The sequence below is a fragment of the Salvelinus alpinus genome, chromosome 18, assembly GCF_045679555.1.
Source record: "Salvelinus alpinus chromosome 18, SLU_Salpinus.1, whole genome shotgun sequence".
NCBI classification, from domain to species: Eukaryota; Metazoa; Chordata; class Actinopteri; order Salmoniformes; family Salmonidae; genus Salvelinus; species Salvelinus alpinus.
This window is the reverse complement of record NC_092103.1, coordinates 42,720,608-42,745,691: the sequence shown is the minus strand read 5'-3', so window position 1 is coordinate 42,745,691 and position 25,084 is coordinate 42,720,608. Positions and strand designations below refer to the sequence as shown.

Here is a 25,084-nt window from a genome sequence, read left to right as displayed (position 1 = left end):
CCAAAAGCTACTGTACAAGCAGTGGTGAAATAGAGAACAACTTTGATGCAATTTTGTGCAATGACCTTTTTCCTCTAGATCTACATACAATATGTTTCAAGAGAATCCAATACCTGTGCTATGAGCACAACGTGAGAATCTGATCACTTCTCTTTTACAAGGTACGTCGGGGGTTGCAAAATTCCAGTAACTTCACCAAAATTCCCAGGTTGTCTCGAATCAGGAAGGAATAAGTAGGAAAAATCTGGAAAACTTGGGGATTTTGGTAAAGTTACCGGAATGTTGGAACCCTCAATGTTGCTGCTCAGTGAATGACGTGAGAAGGTTATGCTTTGCAGACACTTTATTACACAAATAACATTGTTACTGAAAATAGTATTCTTGCAATAAAACCTCAGTATGTCACAATAAATATCAGACACAGCTTACATCTGATTGGAAAATTTCCTAAATACAGCTTTAGATACATGATAATAATAATAATATTTTTTATCCTTTCTCTTGAATGCGATACAATGAAACCTAAGTACAGTTGACAGTAGCAGCAGCTCTTTCCATTATGTGGCACATTTGTAATAATATACACTACCGTTCAAAAGTTTGGGTTCATTTAGAGATTTATTTGAAAAGCAAATTTTTTGTCCATTAAAATAACTGATAAATTTATCAGAAATACAGTGTAGACATTGTTAATGTTGTAAATGACTTCTATGGAATATCTACATATGCGTACAGAGGCCCATTATCAGCAACCATCACGCCTGTGTTCCAATGGCACGTTGTGTTAGCTAATCCAAGTTTATAATTTTAAAAGGCTAATTGATCATTAGAAAACCCTTTTGCAATTGTTAGCCAATTGCGCCCCCCCCCCACTCCTCTTGCTATTCTGGTTGCAGCCAGTTTGAGCTGTTCTGTGAAGGGAGTAGTACACAGCGTTGTACGAAATCTTCAGTTTCTTGGCAATTTCTCGCATAGAATAGCCTTAATTTCTCAAAACAAGAATAGACTGACGAGTTTCAGAAGAAAGGTCTTTGTTTCTGGCCATTTTAAGCCTGTAAACAAACCCACAAATGCTGATGCTCCAGATACTCAACTAGTCTAAAGAAGGCCAGTTTTATTGCTCATCCGTTTCATCCGTTTCCAGCGACAATAGTCATTTACAACATTAACAATGTCTACACTGTATTTCTGATCAATTTGATGTTATTTTAATGGACAAAAAATGTGCTTTTCTTTCAAAAACAAGGACCTTTCTAAGTGACCCCAAACTTTTGAACGATAATGTAGGTGCTGCAGAAAGGCAAAATACATAATTAAAAAGGCACAAATGTACAGATAAAAGTAATCAACCAAAGTTTCTGGACCAAAAAAACGGATAACATAACATTAAAGCATCTGGTTGATTAAGTACTGTAAGTGGAAGAGATTTATGTAGACAATTAATTATAAAAATAAAACTACCCCTCGTTTTCTTCCTTCCCGTTAAAATTATACTCTAAAAAGCATCACTCCTCGACCTACCAGTGTTCTCTTACTTAAAATCTCTGGTCCCATTAACTCACAAAGCAAGAAAGTGGCACATCGTATCGAGAATGTTTTTTGCACAAATAAATAGGAACGATTGGCAGCCAACACAAACATAGATACACATACGATTATAGTACATCCTGACCACGGGAGCCAAGGGTCGGTTGGCATTTGGTGGGACGGCTTCGAGGTGGGGTGGTGGGGGTCCTAAGAGGAGGAGGAGGGGCCGACAGGGGGAGGCGGGGCCGAGTACTCCTCGTTCTCCGAGTCAGTGTCGTTCTCGTCGTCTTTCTCCTGGTCACTACCCTCGGTGCTGAGACGGTCAAAGCCTTGCCGGGTGTAGCCCTTGTGAGTGGCAAAGAAGTTGCCCAGGTTCAGACCGCCCGCAGCTTTACCTGTGGGAGAAGGAAAACATCAAACAGGGGAAAAGATTACAAAGATGTCCCATTTCAGAGAGTCTATTCCCATTTCAGTGAGTCTTTTACAATTTCAGTGAGTCTATTCCCATTTCAGTGAGTCTATTCCCATTTCAGTGAGTCTATTCCCATTTTAGTGAGTCTATTACAATTTCAGTGAGTCTATTACAATTTCAGTGAGTCTATTCCCATTTCAGTGAGTCTTATCCCATTTCAGTGAGTCTATTCCCATTTTAGTGAGTCTATTACAATTTCAGTGAGTCTATTACAATTTCAGTGAGTCTATTCCCATTTCAGTGAGTCTTTTCCCATTTCAGAGAGATTCATCGTGTTTTAGGGGACACTGCACTGCATAGACCTAGATTGAACCTGCTCCTGGACCGAAAACCTGTGCTTTGGAGAAATTGAAAGTATTTTTCTGACCTAAGACAAACCCACGTTGAACCTACTGGATTTAAAACTAGACTTAAAGGGGTGAGCTTGTTTAACTCCATTGTTTGTAAACAATGTAATTTGAAACCAACACTGTATAGCCTCACAACATGCTTAAAACTAAAATGTTGATAAAAATGAATGGTCAGTCTTTGCATCTATTGCTCTGTCTATGAATTTGAGAGTGGATACATTTTCTCCAGACCCATTTGTTTCAACCAGTGACCAATTTGTTATTGTTTGAACTGCAAATTGCCCCTTTAAAAAAAGCATGTGCAATGGAGAATCGTCCACTGAAAGTGCTTTTTAGTCCAGGAATATGCTTGATCGAGATCTGTGCAGCTGCCTGTTAGAGATATCATAGATGTCTCCCGTGTGCTATCTATTCTCTTTGTGGGTCGGCACAGGGTACTGTTTCGCTTGACAAATTCCAAATCAGATATAATCACAAAGGCTCATCAGCATTCAAGAACCAACGTTGAAACAGAATCAGCATTATCACTGCTTATTAAGGGAGTTTGTATTTCATTCATCACAGTCACAGTCACAGTACCAACAGAGCTGTGTTGTACAATACCAGCAGCTTGTCTGATCTAACAACATATCTTCCCTGGTCACAATAAGACCGGTATCAACACCTCAACAGCCCCTATTCATGACACCATCTGCCTGGGAGCAGTGGCTCCACCACGGTGACTTCTATCAAACCCCATCTTGAGTCTAGACACCACTGAATGCTACATCATCATTTCTCCCCTTGCACTGTACTGTAGTCGGTGAATCCATCTGCTTATCATTGGCTGAGTCACAAGTGGCACCCTTTTCACAGCTCATAGGGCTCTGGTCAAAAGTGGTGTACTATATAGGGGACAGGGTGCCATTTGAGACGCATCCGTTATGTGAGGTGATTGGATGAAAGTCATCCAGAGTCCATTGACGTCAATCTGAGAGAGTGACAGGTCATTAAGTATTATAAATGACATTTATTGGTCATATCTGTACCGTCTCGTCATGCTCCCTGGAGATTCCCTGATCGGGATCGTGTCGTATGCGCTGCATTTTTTATATCGGACGGCTGCCCGTTTGCACTTAGACAAAGAGACCTTAACCTTGACTATCTCTGTGCATAGCAGTTTTTCATTCGGCTGGGTGTGTGTAATTTCAATTCACAAAAGGGCAGAGAATTTTCTGAAAGGACTGTTTGTGTGTCCACTGCTTAGCGGTAAGACCAAGGTTAAGGGTGGTGATGGGATCTGCAAGAGGGAATTTTTCACCACCCTGGGACACACACGTAACCGCAGAGCAGCACCCCTGGAGCGGTTTAGTGGTTGTCGACCAATCCAAATCGATCTCACTTCTTGAACCGACCTGATGGATTTGATCCCAATTCTGCTCATTGGCCAACAGATGGTGTCAATCATTTCTACAGCACGTGACAAAGTCCTCCGACCAGCCATGCTGTGAGCTTGAAGCATCAAAGAAGATCAAGAGATGGCTAATTTCTCATTTCAGAGAGCTTTATGGCAACTAAGGGGAGGTGGCACTGCACAGACCCACATTGAACATCCTCCTGGACTAAAAACATGTTCAATGGCCTCCTGAGTGGCGCAGTGGTCTAAGGCACTGCATTGCTGAGACACCACTACAGCTGTAGTCCCAGGCTGTGTCCCATGACTGGGACCCCCAAAGGGCGTTGCATGATTGGCCCAGCAAGGGGAGGGTTTGGCCCGACGGGGCTTTCCTCATCGTGCTCTAGAGACTCCTTGTGGCGGGCCGAGCGCCTGCAAGCTGACTTCGGTCGTCCGTCAGACGGCGTTTCCTACGACACATTGGTTAGCAACACGCATGCCCCACCCACCTGTCTTTTTCAGACATCTATTTACTGTGCTTCAGCAAAATCACCTTGAATCTCACTAGATTGATTTCTTTCCTTTACTCCTGCGACTGTTTCATACTCATGCTTGTGCCTTTCCCATTAACGTTACGACTGCGGAAATGTTTCATGGTATCCAATTGGTTGTTACAGTCTTGTCCCATTGCTGCAACTCCCGTACGGACTCGAGAGAGGAAGGTTGAGAGCCGTGCGTCCTACGAAACATAACCTAGCCAAGCCACACTGCTTCTTGACACAATGCCCGCTTAACCCGGAAGCCAGCCGCATCAATGTGTCGGAGGAAACACCGTGCACCTGGTGACCGTGTCAGCGTGCATTATGCCCGGCCCACCACAGGAGTTGCTTGTGCGCGATGGGACAAGAACATCCCTGCCGGCCAAACCCTCCCCTAACCCGGATAACGCTGGGCCAATTGTGCGCCGCCCCATGGGTCTCCCGGTCGTGGCCGGCTGCGACAGAGCCTGGACTTGAACCAGGATCTCTAGTGGCACAGCCTTAGACCACTGCGCCACTCGGGAGGCCCAGGATACATTGTCTTATTTGTCTTATCGTTGAATCTATAAGAACGCGAAAGCTTCATAAGGGATTTAACACACCGTCTCAACACATATATCACAAGAAACAGAAAGACTGGGATTAGCCAGGCATTTGATTTTTCAACCGAGGGTATCCTGCTATTGACAGATGTGTTGAATTATGCAAGAGAACGTGACAACATCAGTAATTAATGATAATTAGTAATTAATGATGAGCAGGTAGGGTAGAGAGAGCAGGTAGGGTAGAGAGAGCAGGTGAGTACAGGTAGGGTAGAGAGAGCAGGTAGGGTAGAGAGAGCAGGTAGGGTAGAGAGAGCAGGTGAGTACAGGTAGGGTAGAGAGAGCAGGTGAGTACAGGTAGGGTAGAGAGAGCAGGTAGGGTAGAGAGAGCAGTTGAGAGCAGGTAGGGTAGAGAGAGCAGGTAGGGTAGAGAGAGCAGGTAGGGTTTCACCCTTTTATGTTCATGTATTCATATATGCAAATACAGATGGCATATTTATGCAAATGAGGCACATATAATTTCTTATATTTAAAAAAAAATACCTGATACAATCATAAAAAATTCAATGTTGCAATAAACTGACTACCTGAAATCCCACTAATCCATGAACTCCATTATTTGTCCATGTCAGTAAAATCTATATGTTCTATAATTAAGCCAATATCTGAAAGATAATAGAAATTCTAAAAGTTTGGAGTTCAGGGATTAGTGGGATTGTCCAACTGTTGCATTTATTGGAAATGTTTTGAAAACGTTTTAATAATTTTGATGACCGTTGCTACATTGGTACAGTTTACTTCCGGGTTAAGCGAGTAGCGTATTAAGAAACAGTATGGCTTGGCGGGTCATGTTTCAGAGGACGCATGTCTCGACCTTCGCCTCTCCCAAACCCGTTTGGGAGTTGCAGCGATGAAACAAGGTTTTAACTACCTATTGGATATCACAAAATTGGGGAGAAAATGGGATAAACATTAACTGCACTATTTGACGTACGTAAGGCCATGAGAAAATGACCGTAGGAAGGAATGCAGCAGGGCAGAGTATTGCTGCCCCTCCACTTTCTCTGTATTTCTGTCCATCTATTTAGTCCATATTTTATGAGGAGTTTGACACTTAACCCATATCAACGTGACCTCAGGACTACTATAATAGAAGTTGCTACCTTGACATGTAAAAGGGGCAATTGAGACAGGAGGGTTGGGTTGAGACAGGAGGGTTGGGTTGAGACAGGAGGACACAAGGTATGTAATTACCAAATGTGTTATCAGAGTGAGTGTCTGACTAGGAGATTTCATTCAGACACTAAACGAATCAACGCTAGGTCCTTGTTCCTTGCTAATTCTGACACAGTAAAGGGCTTGACTGATGTTTTACTTGTCCGAAAGCTCAAATCACTTGCCCAAAAAATACAAAATGGTTGGTAACACCATGGGCCAAAAAGGTGTGTTTTAGGGACCACACGCTGGTAGGCGTCTGGCTGATGACATTTTTGGTTTGCAAATTACTGCCGGAACTCTGTTCAGAGGTGCTAAGTGCTCTCTGCCCGCAAACGCTACCGGTGTGTCTGTGCCATAAGACATTAAAAAAAAGTGATTTACCCAACTGGCTTTTCAGTTGCTTTACTCAGGGTCCTTATACATTTTGACAGATGGAATGTCATGACTTCTGCATGACTAGTTAAGCAAATTCCATGTTTCTACATTCAGGTTTCAGGGAAGATCTATTGACAGCATGGGAGCTATTTGTCAATTAGGCTACTCTAAGATGATTTTCTTTACGTTGTCAGAATTACATGGACAATACTGAATTGAGGGGAATCCCAGCATTCCAATTGTGTCAAATGTATTTCTCAACTCCAAATATTGAGCACTTGAGAGACTGTTTTACAACCGGAATATGTAGCGTTGGTTTATTAACGCACCCGTTCATCAGCTGCGTGTCGGCCATTTGCGGTTATTCACAAGTGCCAGTGGAAAGTTTTTTAGGACATAGGACATGACAATGATGTTAATACATGCTAGCTAAATAGTTAACTAGCGAGGTAACTAGCCAGACTATGTTTTGAATATCTAGTTAGTCTGTTGTCTATCATTATTTTATAGGCTACCAGTTGCTGCAATGTCTCTCTCTCTCTCCTCGGGCAACTGCCCCCTTGCTCTGGCACACACGCAGGTGATGCACTCAGAATGACTTTTAATTAATGACTGTACAAACCCTGTTTTCTGACCAAAATGTAGCTATAACTGGGCAAATCACTCACTAACTAGCAATGAATATCAAGACGTGCAGACGTGGATACACGCTGCCCTGCGCTTTGATCTCAAAAGCGCATCTCACAACCGCAGGTGATTGAAAGACAGCTCGTGCCTGTCAATGCTATACAATAATTCTACTCCGATGCCCTCTGCAGAGATTGGGAGAACAGTGAGCAACACACACTTTGATCCAATTCTGATCTGAGTAATTGTTTGATAGTGTTTTTCCCCCCCATTCAGACAACTTAAATCTAACAAAAAACTAAGTTTTAAATGATAGGTAGGCATTGGTCTGAAGTAGAGGTCAACCAATTAATCGGCATGGCTGATTAACTAGGGCCGATTTCAAGTTTTCATAACAATCGGTAATCAGCATTTTTGGACGCCGATTATGGCCGATTACATTGCATTCCACGAGGAAACTGCGTGGCAGGCTGACCACCTGTTACGCGAGTGCAGCAACACTAGCTAGCATTAAACTTATCTTATAAAAAACTATCAATCTTCACATAATCACTAGTTAACTACACATAGTTGATGATATTACTAGGTGAACTAGCTTGTCCTGCGTTGCATGTAATCAATGCGGTGCCTGTTAATTTATCATTAATTCACAGTCTACTTCGCCAAACTGGTGATAATTTAACAAAAGCACATTCGCGAAAAAAGCACAGTCGTTGCACGAGTATACCTAACCATAAACATCTTTTGCCATTCTTAAAATCAATACACAGAAGTATATCTTTTTTAAACCTGCACTTTTAATTTAAAAGAAATTCATGTTAGCAGGCAATATTAACTAGGGAAATCGTGTCACTTCTCTTGCGTTCATTGCAAGCAGAGTCAGGGTATATGCAACAGTTTGGGCCGCCTGGCTCGTTGCAAACTAATTTGCCAGAATTTTACATAATTATTACATAACATTGAAGGTTGTGCAATGTAACAGCAATATTTAGACTTAGGGTTGCCACCTGTTCAAATACGGAACTGAAAGAATAATCGTTTTGTTTTTGAAATTATAGTTTCCGGATTTGACCATATTAATAACCATAAGTCTCATATTTCTGTGTTTATTATATTATAACTAAGTCTATGATTTGATATTTGATAGAGTAGTCTGACTGAGCGGTGGTAGGCAGCAGCAGGCTCGTAAGCATTCATTCAAACTTTACTGCGTTTGCCAGCAGCTCTTAGCAATGCTTGATCACAGCGCTGTTTATGACTTCAAGCCTATCAACTCTTGAGATTAGGCCGGCAGTACTAAAGTGCCTATTAGAACATCCAATAGTCAATATGTATATGAAATACAAATGGTATAGAGAGAAATAGTCAACACGTCATAATTCCTATAATAACTGCAACCTAATATCTCTTTACTGGGAATATTGAAGAACTGGGAATATTGCACCACCAGCTTTCATATGTTCTGTGCAAGGAACTTAAACGTTAGCTTTTTTACATGGCACATATTGCACTTTTACTTTCTTCTCCAACACTGTGTTTTTGCATTATTTAAACCAAATTGAGCATGTTTCATTATTTATTTGAGACTAAATATATTATATTTATGTTTTATATTAAGTTAAAATAAAAAAGTGTTCATTGTTCATTCAGTATAGTTGTAATTGTCATTATTTCATTTATATATATATATATATATATATATATATATATATATATATATATATATATATATATATATATAAAATCATCCGATTAATCGTATCGCCTTTTTTGGTCCTCCAATAATCGGTATCAAAAAATCATAAATCGGCCGACCTCTAGTCTGAAGCCAAAAAAGAAAGGAAATTCACATGAGCACCACAATGCCTACTCCACAGTAGCTATGTTGGTCTATTGTACTTCAAACAATGTGTAGGCAGGTTGCTCAGGATTCAAATCTTCTCACACAGCCTAATTCATACTCTTAGAGGGGGTGCTCCCACAATCATGTGATTTGTACTAAAGTATTGGATTCTTCACACACCACACTAATCCCATTCCACTACCATTTCAAGCTTTTTTATTATAATATGAAAACAAGTGTTGCTTTTATACTTACAAGACCCTCAGGCTTGATTGAGCTGTTTTGTCTTGTAGTAATGTGGTGCCTGCCTGTATTTCATTAAACCTTTTTATTTAGCAATACAAGTCATTATTTGACCATGCTGGTCATTTATGAACATTTGAACATCTTGGCCATGTTCTGTTATAATCTCCACCCGGCACAGCCAGAAGAGGACTGGCCACCCCTCATAGCCTGGTTCCTCTCTAGGTTTCTTCCTAGGTTTTGGCCTTTCTAGGGAGTTTTTCCTTGCCACCGTGCTTCTACACCTGCATTGCTTGCTGTTTGGGGTTTTAGGCTGGGTTTCTGTACAGCACTTTGAGATATCAGCTGATGTAAGAAGGGCTATATAAATACATTTGATTTGATTGAGAAATAAATATATTTCATAAAATCTTTTTTTGGCAAGTAGGTGCCCAACATAACACCAGGTAGGTGGTAGTGTGTTGGACATAGTCACTCATATATAGAGCTTTATAGAGCCTGTGTGCATTCCTGATTTCTGTAACTGTTAGCTTACTTGTGTAATATTGACATAAGCTCTGAAACACTTGTTTTGAAAACATGGTCGTATTTTATCAATTGCTGTGCCAATCAAATGGGCAGTTCATTACCTGTGTCAAATGTAGGTTAGTGTGTGTATTTGTATTTATTTTTGTAATCAATCTGGTGCCGTTACAACAATACACATTTACAATAGGACTATATCTAAAAATACATACAACCTTTTGAGATATACAGTACCAGTCAAAAGGTTGTACACACCTACTCATTCAAAGGTTTTTCCTTATTTGTATTAAATGAAGAAAAACGTTTGAATGTTCTAAAACTTTTGACCGGTAGTGTATAGATTTTTTAATTACGGTAATGAAAATCATACCATCGGTATGTCTTAATACCGCAGTATACGGTATACCGCCCAAGCCTAGCACTGGACAGATATTCTCCTTTATCCCTTTCGTTTCATACACCTTGCACCTATTAAATCTGCTGAATGTTCACACTACCAACTGATAGCCTAATAGAGATCCCCTGATCCCCTCACATAGGTAGCGTCCCAATTCATTCATAACTCCATAACTGTAGTCAAAGTCAAACCAATTCATAACTCCATGACCGTAGTCGAAGTCAAACCAAACAAAAGCACAAGTGGAACATCCTACGAGGAATGACATGTCAAGTCATTAGCTACTACCGCACGGTAGGAGACCACTACTGCACGGTGGGAGACCACTACCGCACGGTGGGAGACCACTACCGCACGGTGGGAGACCTCTACCGCACGGTGGGAGACCTCTACCGCACGGTGGGAGACTACTATACCGCACGGTGGAAGACCACTACCGCACGGTGGGAGACCACTACCGCACGGTGGGAGACCACTACCGCACGGTGGGAGACTACTATACCGCACGGTGGGAGACTACTATACCGCACGGTGGGAGACCACTACCGCACGGTGGGAGACTACTATACCGCACGGTGGGAGACCACTACCGCACGGTGGGAGACCACTACCGCACGGTGGGAGACTACTATACCGCACGGTGGGAGACCACTACCGCACGGTGGGAGACCACTACCGCACGGTGGGAGACTACTATACCGCACGGTGGGAGACCACTACCGCACGGTGGGAGACCACTACCGCACGGTGGGAGACTACTATACCGCACGGTGGGAGACCACTACCGCACGGTGGGAGACTACTATACCGCACGGTGGGAGACCACTACCGCACGGTGGGAGACCACTACCGCACGGTGGGAGACTACTATACCGCACGGTGGGAGACCACTACCGCACGGTGGGAGACTACTATACCGCACGGTGGGAGACCACTACCGCACGGTGGGAGACCACTACCGCACGGTGGGAGACTACTATACCGCACAGTGGGAGACTACTATACCGCACGGTGGGAGACCACTACCGCACGGTGGGAGACCACTACCGCACGGTGGGAGACCACTACCGCACGGTGGGAGACCACTACCGCACGGTGGGAGACCTCTACCGCACGGTGGGAGACCTCTACCGCACGGTGGGAGACTACTATACCGCACGGTGAAAGACCTTGAGTTTTTAATTTCACCACAGGATACACCAATAAGAGTATCTCACAGACACATACCTCTGAGTTTTCCCAAGATTCCTCCGGACGAGGTCTGTTCCAGTTTTACCTCGCATCCATCTGCAACAACAGTGAAAGATACGCTGAATATCATCAATCCAAGATGGTGGGTTAAGGCATTCATAAATAATACACAGTTTCCCCCTGTTTTTGTATCCAATTAGAGCATTTCACAGGATTTGAAATTCTCAGTTTTTGTTGTGTCTGTTCTGTTTGTTACTGTTCATTGTTGTGTGTGAAAATAATCTATAAAAATGTTCATCATAAAAAAACATTTAGAAATTCTGTTTTATCCCACTAGCAACACTGCAGCCATAGATATAGAATCCATAGAATGGGCCTCCCCATTCAAGTCAATGACGGCATTACGAGTTTACCAGTCAAATTACCAGGCTTAGAGGTTCCAAGGCCTTACTATACATTCCATTTGCAAGGCTGCAGCCATGTTGCTTCAAATCCCCTCCTACCTCCATACATCCTGTTCTTCCTGTAGCGGATCAAGACCCCTATGGAGATGACCACCACTAAGGGGATGAGCAGCAGGGTGGTGATAACTGCCGGAGACACGCCCTGAGCACTCTGTTTGACTAGAGTCTTCTCCTTATCGTCCTCTTGTTGTTGTGGTGTTTGGGGCTGTTCCTGGACAGGCTCTGCAGTCTTCTGTTGAGTCGCTACAGGTATCTGCACCTTGGCCACCGCTACCTCTACCCTGTGCTGGGGCTTCAGGCGGGTTTGGATTATAGTCTCTGTTTCTAAGAGACAAGGGGGTTTGAATGGAAGTGGTGAGTGAGTGTGTCCATTCACAGGTGAACAAAAAACATAGTTACAGAAAATTACAAAGATGACTTTCTATCGACTGTTTTAATAAAACCACAATCTTTCTGTAAAAGCAAAGAGTAAATCGCTAACAAAAGCGTAAACACAAAAACACGTTCACATGCAAATTGCTCCTGGTTTGTATTACATACCTGTCGTGCTCATGGAATGACCTTAGGATAAGTTACATTTGTAAATCAAGAGATGTATTTCATTCATTGGAATTACTGGAAATCGTAGTGTGGCTTTAAAGGGGCAATTTGCTTATCAAACAATAACAAAGCGGTCACCCAGCCAGAGACATTCAACCATTCTGAAATGTATAGACAGAGCTATGGATTTACCATCCATGAAAAAAAGTATAGTTTTAAACAACTTTAGAGTCTATAGAGTGTTTGTTTACATTTACATTGTTTAAAAAACAATGAAGTAAAAAAGAATGGTATATTTTGGGTTCTGATGGGGAACGACAGTTGAACTAAGCTCATGAGGCATTCATGTTATTCTTCAAGAATCAATGGGTGCATGTTATTAATAAGTCAAAGCATTTTAAATGACTGCCTTCTGAGTGGGGGAAATGCAGATTTTGTATATCTTTCTGTTCGACAACTTCAATATAATAGATTTTTGACACATACTCCAAGCACTTTACTGCGCTAATTTTTACCACAGAACCTCAAAATGATGGAAAATACATTCTCGAAATGCTCAAGCTTCTTTCAGAGAGGTTTATAGCCTGTATATAAAGTTTCAAACATACAATAGGTCTACACGCTGCTTCATTTCCTCAAATGAAATTAGTAGAAAAGAGCAGAAGTCTCAGGTGAATGTCAGCCTTTAGCTTTGCAATCAATGTGTAATAGGTTATCAGACTAGAGCTGCTGTTCATAAAATGTACAGTAAAGACAATTTCACTTCAAGCCACGCCAATCACTATTGTGAAGCAAATATCCACTCATTTACAATGTAAAACATTTAAAGTCAATCAAAAATACCTACAGTTTAAGTAAAGCGAATGTGGACCTCAAACAAACAAGTAAAACTTTCAGCTCACAATAAGAGTAGCCTACCTTCGATTTCTTGTACTTCAATTCCACCTTTCTTAACAGAGCGATGTTCAGCTTCTACAGAGGGTGAGAGAGACCGTGGTGTCAAGGACTGATGTGACTGAGTGATTCATTCACTGCAATCGTGACTCAGTTGCTATTAAATAATGAATAAATCCAGACGGATTGTACAGTTGTGCTTACTCATGTTCTCTATGGTGTATTTAGCGCTTTCATAACAATGATTGAATGTCCATCTCATAAAGGCTCACACTGCACCAATGCAGTGTTACATACGATTATGAACACTCTGCCTCTATACAGTACAATGTGCTGACCTTTTCAACAAATCCAATTTTTTGCTGGTGCAAAATCAACTGCTTCTCATTAGCAATGTGTGAAGTGCAATGATTTCAATTTGATTGCAATTGCTATTCACTTGGGTTCTATTCATTTGCATTTAAATGTACAAAACTCTAATTGTTCTATGGGTTTTGTGTTGTTAACAGATAACTGAATCAGTGAGTCACCTACACTTGAACGGGGATTAAACCATTCAAGGGGATTAACTGTGCATTCGCTCGGTTTGAATTGGCGTGCCAAAGGCATTTTTTGAAGGACATCAGGCAATTCATAGTCGCTTTACATCAGAAACATTACATAAGGCGGCGGTGCAGCGGCCTAGAGCGTTAGTCAATCATTTAGCAGTTCGCCACTGATTCGCCACATGCTGTAGAATTTTCTTTCAAGAACATAAAAACACATGTCTCTGTGAGGTTACAGCCAACATTACAGAATTCATAAATTCTTTATAATTTTTTTTATCTGGAGCAATGTGTGAAAGAGGGATCCATTTTGACATGATGTTCATTTCATTTGACCTGTATTTAAGCAGGGAGACCACAGTCTCTTTTGCAGATGAGGCCTGTATACAGTACACATCAAATAACAATGCCATTATACATACAGTATCTATATAAACATCAATTACACTATACATATCTATATACATATCAATTACACTATACATATCTATACAAACATAAATGACACTATACACACATCAACAACACTATACATATCTATATAAACATCAATTACACATCTATATAGACATCAATTACACTACACATATGTCAATTACACTATACACACATCAATTACACTACAAATATCTATATCAACATCAATTACACTATACATATCTATATCCACATCAATTACACTATACATATCTACAATTGAAGTCGGAAGGTTACATACACCTTAGCCAAATACACTTAAACTCAGTTTTTAACAATTCCTGACATTGAATCCTAGTAAAAATTCCCCGTCTTAGGTCAGTTAGGATCACCACTTTATTATAATAATGTGAAATGTCAGAATAATAGTAGAGAGAATGATTTATTTCAGCTTTTATTTCTTTCATCACATTCCCAGTGGGTCAGAAGTTTACATACACTCAATTAGTATTCGGTAGCATTGAATTTAAATTGTTTAACTTGGTTCAAACGTTTCAGGTAGCCTTCCACAAGCTTCCCACAATAAGTTGGGTGAATTTTGGCCCATTCCTCCTGACAGAGCTAGTGTAACTGAGGCAGGTTTGTAGGCCTCCTTGCTCGCACACGGTTATTCAGTTCTGCCCACAAATTTTCTATGGGATTGAGGTCAGGGCTTTGTGATGGCCACTCCAATACCTTGACTTTGTGGTCCTAAAGCAATAACTTTGGAAGTGTGCTTGGGGCTATTGTTCATTTGGAAGACCCATTTGCGACCAAGCTTTAACTTCCTGACTGATGTCTTGAGATGTTGCTTCAATATATCCACATAATTTTCCTACCTCATGATGCCATCTATTTTGTGAAGTGCACCAGTCGCTCCTGCAGCAAAGCACCCCCACAACATGATGCTACCACCCCCGTGCTTCACGGTTGGGATGGTATTCTTCGCCTTGCAAGCCTCCCCCTTTTTCCTCCATACATAACGATGGTCATTATGGCCAAACAGTTCTATTTTTGTTTCATCAGACCAGAGGACATTTCTCCCAAATGTACGATCTTTGTCCCCATGTGCAGTTGCAAACCATAGTCTGGCTTTTTTATGGCGGTTTTGGAGCAGTGGCTTCTTCCTTGCTGAGCGGCCTTTCAGGATATGTCGATATAGGACTCGTTTTACTGTGGATATAGATACTTTTGTACCTGTTTCCTCTAGCATCTTCACAAGGTCCTTTGCTGTTGTTCTGGGATTGATTTGCACTTTTCGCACCAAAGTACGTTCATCTCTAGGAAACAGAACGTGTCTCCTTCCTGAGCGGTATGATGGCTGCGTGGTCCCACGGTGTGTATACTTGTGTATTATTGTTTGTACAGATGAGCGTGGTACCTTCAGGCGTTTGGAAATTGCTCCCAAGGGTAAACCAGACTTGTGGAAATCTACCATTTTTTTTCTGAGGTCTTGGCTGATTTCTTATGATTTTCCCATGATGTCAAGCAAAGAGGCAATGAGTTTGAAGGTAGGCCTTGAAATACATCCACAGGTACACCTCCAATTGACTCAAATGATGTCAATTAGCCTATCAGAAGCTTCTAAAGCCATTACATAATTTTCTGGAATTTTCCAAGCTGTTTCAAGACAGTCAAATTAGTGTATGTAAACGTCTGACCCACTGGAATTGTGATACAGTGAATTATAAGTGAAATTATCTGTCTGTAAACAATTGTTGGAAGAATTACTTGTGTCATGCACAAAGTAGATGTCCTAACCGACTTGCCAAAACTATAGTTTGTTAACAAAAGAATTGTGGAATGTGTATGTGTATGTAAACTTCCGACTTCAACTGTATATACACATCCATTACACTATACATTTCTAAATAGACATCAAATTACACTATACATCGCATATCTAAACCCAGCAAAACAAGAAACGTCCTCTCACTGTCAACTGCGTTTATTTTCAGCAACTTAACATGTGTAAATATTTGTATGAACATAACAAGATTCAACAACTGAGACATAAACTGAACAAGTTCCACAGACATGTGACTAACAGAAATGGAATAATGTGTCCCTGAAAAAGTAACAGTTAGTATCTGGTGTGGCCACCAGCTGCATTAAGTACTGCAGTGCATCTCCTCCTCATGGACTGCACCAGATTTGCCAGTTCTTGCTGTGAGATGTTACCCCACTCTTCCACCAAGGCACCTGCAAGTTCCCAGACATTTCTGGGGGGAATGGCCCTAGCCCTCACCCTCTGATCCAACAGGTCCCAGATGTGCTCAATGGGATTGAGACCCCGGCTCTTCGCTGGCCATGGCAGAACACTGACATTCCTGTCTTGCAGAAAATCACGCACAGAATGAGGAGTATGGCTGGTGGCATTGTCATGCTGGAGGGTCATGTCAGGATGAGCCTGCAGGAAGGGTACCACATGAGGCAGGAGGATGTCTTATCTGTAACGCACAGTGTTGAGATTGCCTGCAATGACAACAAGAACAGTCCGATGATGCTGTGACACACCGCCCCAGACCATGACGGACCCTCCACCTCCAAATCAATCCCGCTCCAGAGTACAGGCTTCGGTGTAACGCACATTCCTTCGACAATAAACGCAAATTCGACCATCACCCCTGGTGAGACAAAACCGCGACTCGTCAGTGAAGAGCACTTTTTGCCAGCCCTGTCTCATCCAGCGAAGGTGGGTTTGTGCCCATAGGCGACGTTGTTGCCGGTGATGTCTGGTGAGGACCTGCCTTACAACCGGCCTACAAGCCCTCAGTCCAGCCTCTCTCAGCCTATTGCGGACAGTCGGAGCACTGATGGAGGGATTGTGCTTTCCTGGTTTAACTCGGGCAGTTGTTGTTGCCATCCTGTACCTGTACCTGTCCCGCAGGTGTGATGTTCGGTTGTACCGATCCTGTGCAGGTGTTGTTACACGTGGTCTGCCACTGTGAGGACGATCAGCTGTCCCTCCTGTCTCCCTGTAGTGCTATCTTAGGCATCTCACAGTACGGACATTGCAATTTATTGCCCTGGCCACATCTGCAGTCCTCATGCCTCCTTGCAGCATGCCTAAGGCACGTTCACGGAGATGAGCAGGGATCGTGGGCATCTTTCTTTTGGTGTTTTTCAGAGTCAGTAGAAAGGCCTCTTTAGTGTCCTAAGTTTTCATAACTTTGACCTTAATTGCCTACCGTCTGTAAGCTGTTAGTGTCTTCACGACCGTTCCATAGGTGCATGTTCATTAATTGTTTATGGTTCATTGAACAAGCATGGGAACAGTGTTTAAACCCTTTACAATGAAGATCTGTGAAGTTGTTTGGATTTTTACGAATTATCTTTGAAAGACAGGGTCCTGAAAAAGGGACATTTCTTTTTTTGCTGAGTTTATATCCACATCAATTACAGTATACATATCTATATCCACATCAATTACACTATACATATCTATATCCACATCAATTACACTATACACATCTATATCCACATCAATTACACTATACACATCTATATCCACATCAATTACACTATACATATCTATATCCACATCAATTACACTATACATAGCATATTTATATCCACATCAATTACACCATGCAATTACACCAAACACAAAACACAATCAAACAAATTACAAATATTTCTGAACTGTATTGACACAAAGCAATAATATCAAAAATATTTCAAATTTTGTCAATAGAAAATGTATGGTTCATCAATGGATGTGGTAACACTACACTGGGTATACAAAATATTAAGAACACCTGCTCTTTCCATGACAGACTGACCAGATGAAAGCCATGATTCCTCATTGATGTCACTTGTTAGTGTTGAGCAATTAACCGACATTAATTGACTGACGTCGGTTCAATTATTTGAATTCCATTTCCTTCTTTTTTCCCCCTGTGAACTCGATGCTCAGTTTCTGTAGAGATCAATCATATCAAACCTGAACTGTGTGATGTAGTAGGGAGTCGTAGTTTCCAACAGGCCAATATTCTACATAGTTTCGCGCAGAAAAAGAGCTGATTCACTGCAATGACCATAATCAACTGCGCGCCAGCTTGTCATGTCTGTGTGGAGCAGACACGGAGACCTCGTTGACAGAGAGAAGAGAGAACACGCGAGTGGGATAGAAAGCAGTTACTTCGTGAGGTATCTCTACCTGAAAATACATGATCTAGGTGATTGATAGTTGGTATTCAGCAGTTATACAAGTATGCCTTATTTACTTTGAAGAACTGCTAAAATAGTGATATTTGTCAGACAACATAGGCAGCAGCTCTATAGAGATGAGATGATGACTGAATGAAATAATAAAGTTATCAAATAAAACTAATGTAATATACACAACGGAAATATTTTATTGAAGTAAAGCGATATGATGAACTGATGGTTAATAAGTGATAAGCAGTAATGGACAGTCACTACCATCATGGGACTTTTATTCATTGTTTTATTCTGTGTTGTTACAGAACTCAAACCACATAATGCATTGTGCATTTAATGTTATTTTTTAAAATTTGAAACCGAAATAGAAAACCGTGATAAAAAAAAAATAATCTAACCGAAACGACCTCAAAAAGCACTAACTGCTCAGCACTACCACTTGCTATCATCTTATTGATGTCAGTGTAGATGAAGGGGAGGAGACAGGTTAAAGAATGATTTTTAAGCCTTGAGACATGAAGTGTGTATGTGTACCATTTGTTTCATGTTTTGTGTGGACCCCAGGAAGAGTAGCTGCTGCTTTTGCAACAGCTAATGGGGATCCTAATAAAATACCAAATACCAATAGCAATATCATTCAGAGGGTGAATGGGAAAGACAAAAGATTTAAGTGCCTTTGAACGGGGTATGGTAGTAGGTGCAAGGGGCACTGGGTTTGTGTCAAGAACTGCAACGCCGCTGGGTTTTTCACACCCAACAGTTTCCTGTGTGTATCAAGAATGGTCATCCACCCAAAGGACATCCAGCTAACTTGACACAACAGTGGGAAGCATTGGAGTCAACATGGGCCAGTATCCCTTTGGAAAGCTTTCAACGCCTTGTAGAGTCCATGCCCCGACGTATTGAGGATTGCTGAGGGCAGAAACTAGGGTGCATCTCAATATTAGGAAAAGGTATTCCTAATGTTTGGTATACTCAGTGTAAATTACGTTTCATAAATAAGATACTAATTTCTAGCTCCATAACTGATGAGTCAAAATGGATATAACATTTTTTTCCTTTTATTTTATTTTTTCTTATTTTTTATTTGATTTATTATTTATTTTTTTATTATTATTATTTTATTTTTTTCTAGGGGTGGATCAGCTTAATATTGCGGAAAGAATGTTGCTTCCAATGTAATTGTCTGCATCATTTCCAATCCCCCATATTTTTTTGGGTAAATATATATATCCATACACGCATGCATACATATACACATATATACATACACATACCTATATAGACATACATACTTTTTTAAAGAATATACCTTTATTATTATTCCCCGCAACCCTACCACCGCTCCCCCAATTGGAGTAAACTAATAAACACTTCTGCTTTTACCTTCAATTTATACATCTTATACCTATTTTACAGACACAGTCTACTTTATAATAGTTCTCTCTTGTTTGTTCTTAGTCCTTCCTCTATTTCTGTTGTCCATCCAATTTTATTTCCACTTGTAACTGTGCTATTTCACAAAAGCTCCGCACCTATACACATTTCACAGATCCCGTATGCCCTACATTGTTTATCTTGTTATTAGTCCCATATAACAATTTTTAATGTCACTCCAATAGTCCACTAATTCATGCCTGAAATCCCTTAATAAATCTTGAATGATAGGGCAAGATTTAGATTTCTGCCTAAATAGATATACCCAAACGTAATTATTTTTCATGAGATGGCCATAAAGAATAACTAGTAATGTTGCATAGTTTTAAAAAGGTCTGAAACTCCCCTTGCTGGTAAAAATAGTTATAAATTGCTGAGGTGTACTCACGTTTGAGTGCACAAGCTCAAGAACATAGTGGTTCAATATTCCCAGTGAAGAAATATTAGGCTTAAAGTCATAAACAGCGCTGTGAAGCAAGCATTTCTAAGAGCTGCTGGCAAACGCAGTAAAGTTTGAATGAATGCCTACGAGTCTGCTTCCGCCTGCCACCGCTCAGTCAGACTACTCTATCAAATAGATTAATTAATTATAATATAATAAACACAGAAATACGAGCCTTTGGTCATTAATATGGTCAAATCCGGAAACTATAATTTCATAAAACAAAACGATTATTCTTTCAGTAAAATACGGAACTGTTCCGTATTTTATCGAACGGGTGGCAACCCTAAGTCTAAATATTGCTGTTACACTGCACAACCTTCAATGTTATGTAATAATTATGTAAAATTCTGGCAAATTAGTTCGCAACGAGCCAGGCGGCCCAAACTGTTGCATATACACTGACTCTGCGTGCAATGGACGCAAGAGAAGTGACACGATTTCCCTAGTTAATATTGCATGCTAACATGAATTTCTTTTAAATTAAAAAGGCAGGTTTAAAAAATATATACTTCTGTGTATTGATTTTAAGAATGGCAAAAGATGTTTATGGTTAGGTACACTCGTGCAACGACTGTGCTTTTTCGCGAATGTGCCTTTGTTAAATTATCACCAGTTTGGCGAAGTAGGCTGTGATTCAATGATAAATTAACAGGCACCGCATTGATTATATGCAACGCAGGACAAGCTAGTTAACCTAGTAATATCATCAACTATGTGTAGTTAACTAGTGATTATGTGAAGATCGATTGTTTAATATAAGATAAGTTTAATGCTAGCTAGCAACTTTCCTTGGCTCCCTGCTGCACAACAGGTGGTCAGCCTGCCACGCAGTTTCCTACTGGAATGCAATGTAATCGGCCATAATCGGCGTCAAAAAATGCCAATTACCGATTGTTATGAAAACTTGAAATCGGCCCCAATTAATCTGCCATGCCGACCTCTTGTACAAATATCATGAAAATATGAAAAATCATGTGTTTATTTTCCCAATTCAACAAAAGTGGGGCAATAGGGCTTGAAATGACAAATGTTTTCTAAATATAGTAACAATCAAATTATAAACAACTAGCTATAAGATTTCACATTTCTTATAACTGCAAAATAAATATGATCATACTTAGTGACTACAATATTGGCACATATAATAATTTTCTCCTAAACGTCCCATTGAGCGGCAAAGAGACACCATTCAAGTGTTTGTTTAAATTCTAGGAAATGATTTAGTATTTTTTTATGTTGAGACCTCTAATGGCTGAGAATATCACAGTGAGATGAAACCACAGTGCCTGGACTTGTGAGACTGTCACCGTTCAAATGCCGTCACCCAGGCTTGGCTGGATAGGCCAGAAAATGTGGCACGTCATTCCCTACGCAAATGTAGGTTCTGAAACCTGACACTTCAAGTCAGCTCCGCCGGGAGAGTGGAAGCAGAGAACAGACAGATGGGGCTTTCTGGCATTATAAGGCACGGACCCTACGGCGTTCACACAGCGCTTTGGACACCAAAATGTCATTCGGAACCGGCCCAGAACCATATGGGGGACTTAACATCTAAGAGGTTTAATTTCATAGTCGAAAGGTTAATCTAATTCAATTTTCTTAATGAGACATCCTGGATAATCTGGAATAGAAGTATCAAATGAAAATACTTTGGTTAAAGTTGACTTACTGTCAGAGGAGAACTTTAGCACGGAGTCTGTGGCTGCATCTCCTACAAAGACACGCCCATCTTTGGTTACAACAATGTCGTGGGGCATTCCAAACTCCTGCAAACAGAGGGAAGACACACTGTAGTTAGTATAGCCATTCAAAAACAATCATCTATTCCGTACTTTAATACAGTCTAGATTATGCAAGACTTAATACTCATTATGTCTTCAGTCAATGAGATGAAACTTAAAGTAATCAAAATGTAAACATATCGTTTTTTATTTATTTATTTAACCTTTATTTAACTAGACAAGTCAGTTAAGAACAAATTCTTATTTACAATGACGGCCTACACTGGCTAAACTCTAACCTGGACGACGCTGGGCCAATTGCGCGCCGCACTTTGGGACTCCCAATCACAGCCGGTTGTGATACAGCCTGGAATCAAACCAGGGTCTGTAGTGACGCCTCTAACACTGAGATGTAGCGCCTTAGACCACTGCGCCACTCGGGAGCCCTTCAAGTCGTATGCATAGATTCACTGATAAAGTAACAGTCAGATCTAAATCGAGATAAATCAAAAGATAGACGACAAAGACAAACCCCACTAGACTTGGCACACAGAAACCAACCCCAAGCGATACGGAAGGCAGATCTTTATTTTATTGCCGTTTTAATGAAATTCCCTGCTGGCATCTGATTAGCTCAGATGCACTAAATCAGGTAGTCATGCATCAGGGCTGGCCAGACAGGGATAGGAAGAATGATTAACTCTCCTGGAAGAAGATGACACAATCACTTTAAGTGGCTCAAGTAGTCAGAGACGAGGGTGTAGATCCATCTCATAATAGGTGGAGCCATTGTCAGACCAAAGCTTTTAAAAGGAAAGTTCACCCAATTCACACATTTACATTGGTTTACTTACCCTGTAAGCAGTCAATGGACAAAACCAAAGCATGGATTGCTGTCTAACCATATCCATACACTGCTTACAGGAAACCAATATGCCATGTTGAAATTTGGATGGACAATGCCTTTAAGTCTGATCCCAACTATCACGTGTAAACATTCTGCCAGTGACTCTAACGTTTGTAGGCAGAATCTCATTTGAGTTCCAGCAACAACAAAACAATGCTGTTGATACCTAGTCAGTTGTACAACTGAATGACTTCAACTGAAATGTGTCTTCTATATTTAACCCAACCCCTCTGAATCAGAGAGGTGCAGGGAGCTGCCTTAAATCTACACCCACGTCTTCGGTGTCCGGGGAACAGTGGGTTAACTGCCTTGCTCAGGGGCAGAACGACAAATTTTTACCTTCTCAGCTCAGGGATTCGATCCAGCAACCTTTCAGTTACTGGCCCAACACTCTAACCACTAGGCTACCTGCCACCCTACTGTATTAGACAAATCACGTACCGTCAATGGAGATCAATAACTATTTTCTTTGCTTGCTCTACAGCTCAATAGGCAGATAAGATTTCAGATAATTCCAATCTTTGACTGGTGTGTGAAGTGCCTGATAGTGATTGAGGTAACAGGAATTAAGGTGATTGCTTGGTACAGAGCTCCCTCTGTGGTTCGTGTCCAGAGAGCCTCCTCAGTCAAGCAGGTTATCCCATCAACATAAGACCATAACTGTCCTTGTTGATCCAAGAATATGGTGTACAAAACCAAAAGTAAAAGACGCAAATGATGTATAAAAACGGAAAGCATAGAAAAAGCATGCATAGAACATATCTACCGCTTCTTAGACTTGCTTTCAATGAGAATGACAGATCTATAACTTACATTTCTATGTGGATTTGGTCAGGTCGCCCCAAAAATGACATATTGCAGCTTTAAGCTTTATTGCATTTGTCCAGGGTCGTTATCCTGAAGGTAGTGAAGACGTACTGTACTAGTGGCTATAACAAGCCTGTTATAGAGTGCTCGTTCGATACCCACGGGGGACCAGCACAAAAAAGTCTGAAAATGAATGCACTCACTACTGTAAGTGGCTCTGGATAAGAGAGTTTTTCTAAATGACTAAGATGTAAATGTACACTGAAATACACTAGCTATTTAGCAGCTACTCTACAAGCAACTAAATGTCTAGCAGCTTTGTTATGAAAAGCCAAAAGGGTCAAAATGGAGACATCATTAGACCAGAGAGACCACTCTTTATTTATTTACTTATTAACGGTACATGCTGATTGAATCAGAAGGATGTTCAATACTGTTATTTATTGCTGCTCTGGTTTGTAGAAAAATGGTTGTGTTTGCAGCAGAGCCCTCCCTCCCATCCGTAACCAACCTGTGCGTTTTCTGGGCTGAAGTCATCCAGGATCTCTTTGGTTGAATAATTAATTACAAAGCCTTTGAGAGGGGCAGAGCGCCCGTACGCAGATTCCCCATTCACAGCGTAGATCAGACCACCTGGATACATTTGCATAAGGCGCGCAAGCACACACACACACACACACACACACACACACACACACACACACACACACACACACACACACACACACACACACACACACACACACACACACACACACACACACACACACACGGGTTAAGGGAACAGGCACATAAATATGGATTTTCCCCTTTGAAGACTTGCGTCGCGCTGCCTAATGTACATGCAACATGAAAGTCGGCATCACAAAACCGTTTGTTTCAAAGTGAAATGGTGCAATTAGCTGGCTCTAGGAAAGACCTTACAGTGTGCAGATGAAATGAAGTGGGTTTATTGTGGGGATGTGGATGTATCATTTCTCTAAGATGTTGGTGTCTAATTTTCCTCGAATAAAACACACTGGCAACCGATATAAAGTGGACTGCTAGTGTGATGTATGGTTTTAACAATTTTACACCTGAATTATTCCCAGAAAAGAAATCCCTGTGAATATGACATAGCCATAACCATAGAGATATAACACAGATTTGGTGTTCTATTCTTTACCCCTAACCAAAGCGCAGGAATGGGCAACTTTGATCGGGGTCACACAAAAACAATAGGATTTTTTTGTTGTTGATTCTACACATTTTGCCATGGAGTGTAGAGAAAATGTTTCAGTTTTAAAGCAAGTTTGCTGCAATTCTACACATTTTGCCATGGGACAGAAAGAAGATTTAGCAATTTTCGAACTAGTTTCATGCAATTCTAATAATTTTGCCATGGGGTGAAGAGAAATGTTTGCAGTTTTTTTAATATGATGTCTGAGTGAGACTGACTAACAAAATCAAATGGGGGGACCCCCGGCCGGTAATTTGA

At 41.0% G+C, this 25,084-nt stretch overlaps 1 protein-coding gene across 3 annotated transcripts in view; it reads right to left on the bottom strand.

Moving 5' to 3' along the window:
• Positions 1 to 325: 325 nt before the first annotated feature.
• Positions 326 to 25,084, bottom strand: part of pam (peptidylglycine alpha-amidating monooxygenase) — a 134,370-nt gene continuing 109,611 nt past the window's right edge. For all 3 annotated transcript variants that reach the window (XM_071351930.1, XM_071351929.1, XM_071351931.1), the window contains 6 exons: positions 24,119 to 24,240; positions 21,842 to 21,938; positions 13,147 to 13,200; positions 11,728 to 12,012; positions 11,261 to 11,320; positions 326 to 1,922 (listed from right to left, as the gene is read on the bottom strand). In XM_071351930.1, coding sequence (XP_071208031.1) covers positions 1,735 to 1,922; positions 11,261 to 11,320; positions 11,728 to 12,012; positions 13,147 to 13,200; positions 21,842 to 21,938; positions 24,119 to 24,240 — 806 coding nt within the window. In that variant the 3' untranslated portion in view covers positions 326 to 1,734. The remainder of the gene's footprint in view (positions 1,923 to 11,260; positions 11,321 to 11,727; positions 12,013 to 13,146; positions 13,201 to 21,841; positions 21,939 to 24,118; positions 24,241 to 25,084) is intronic.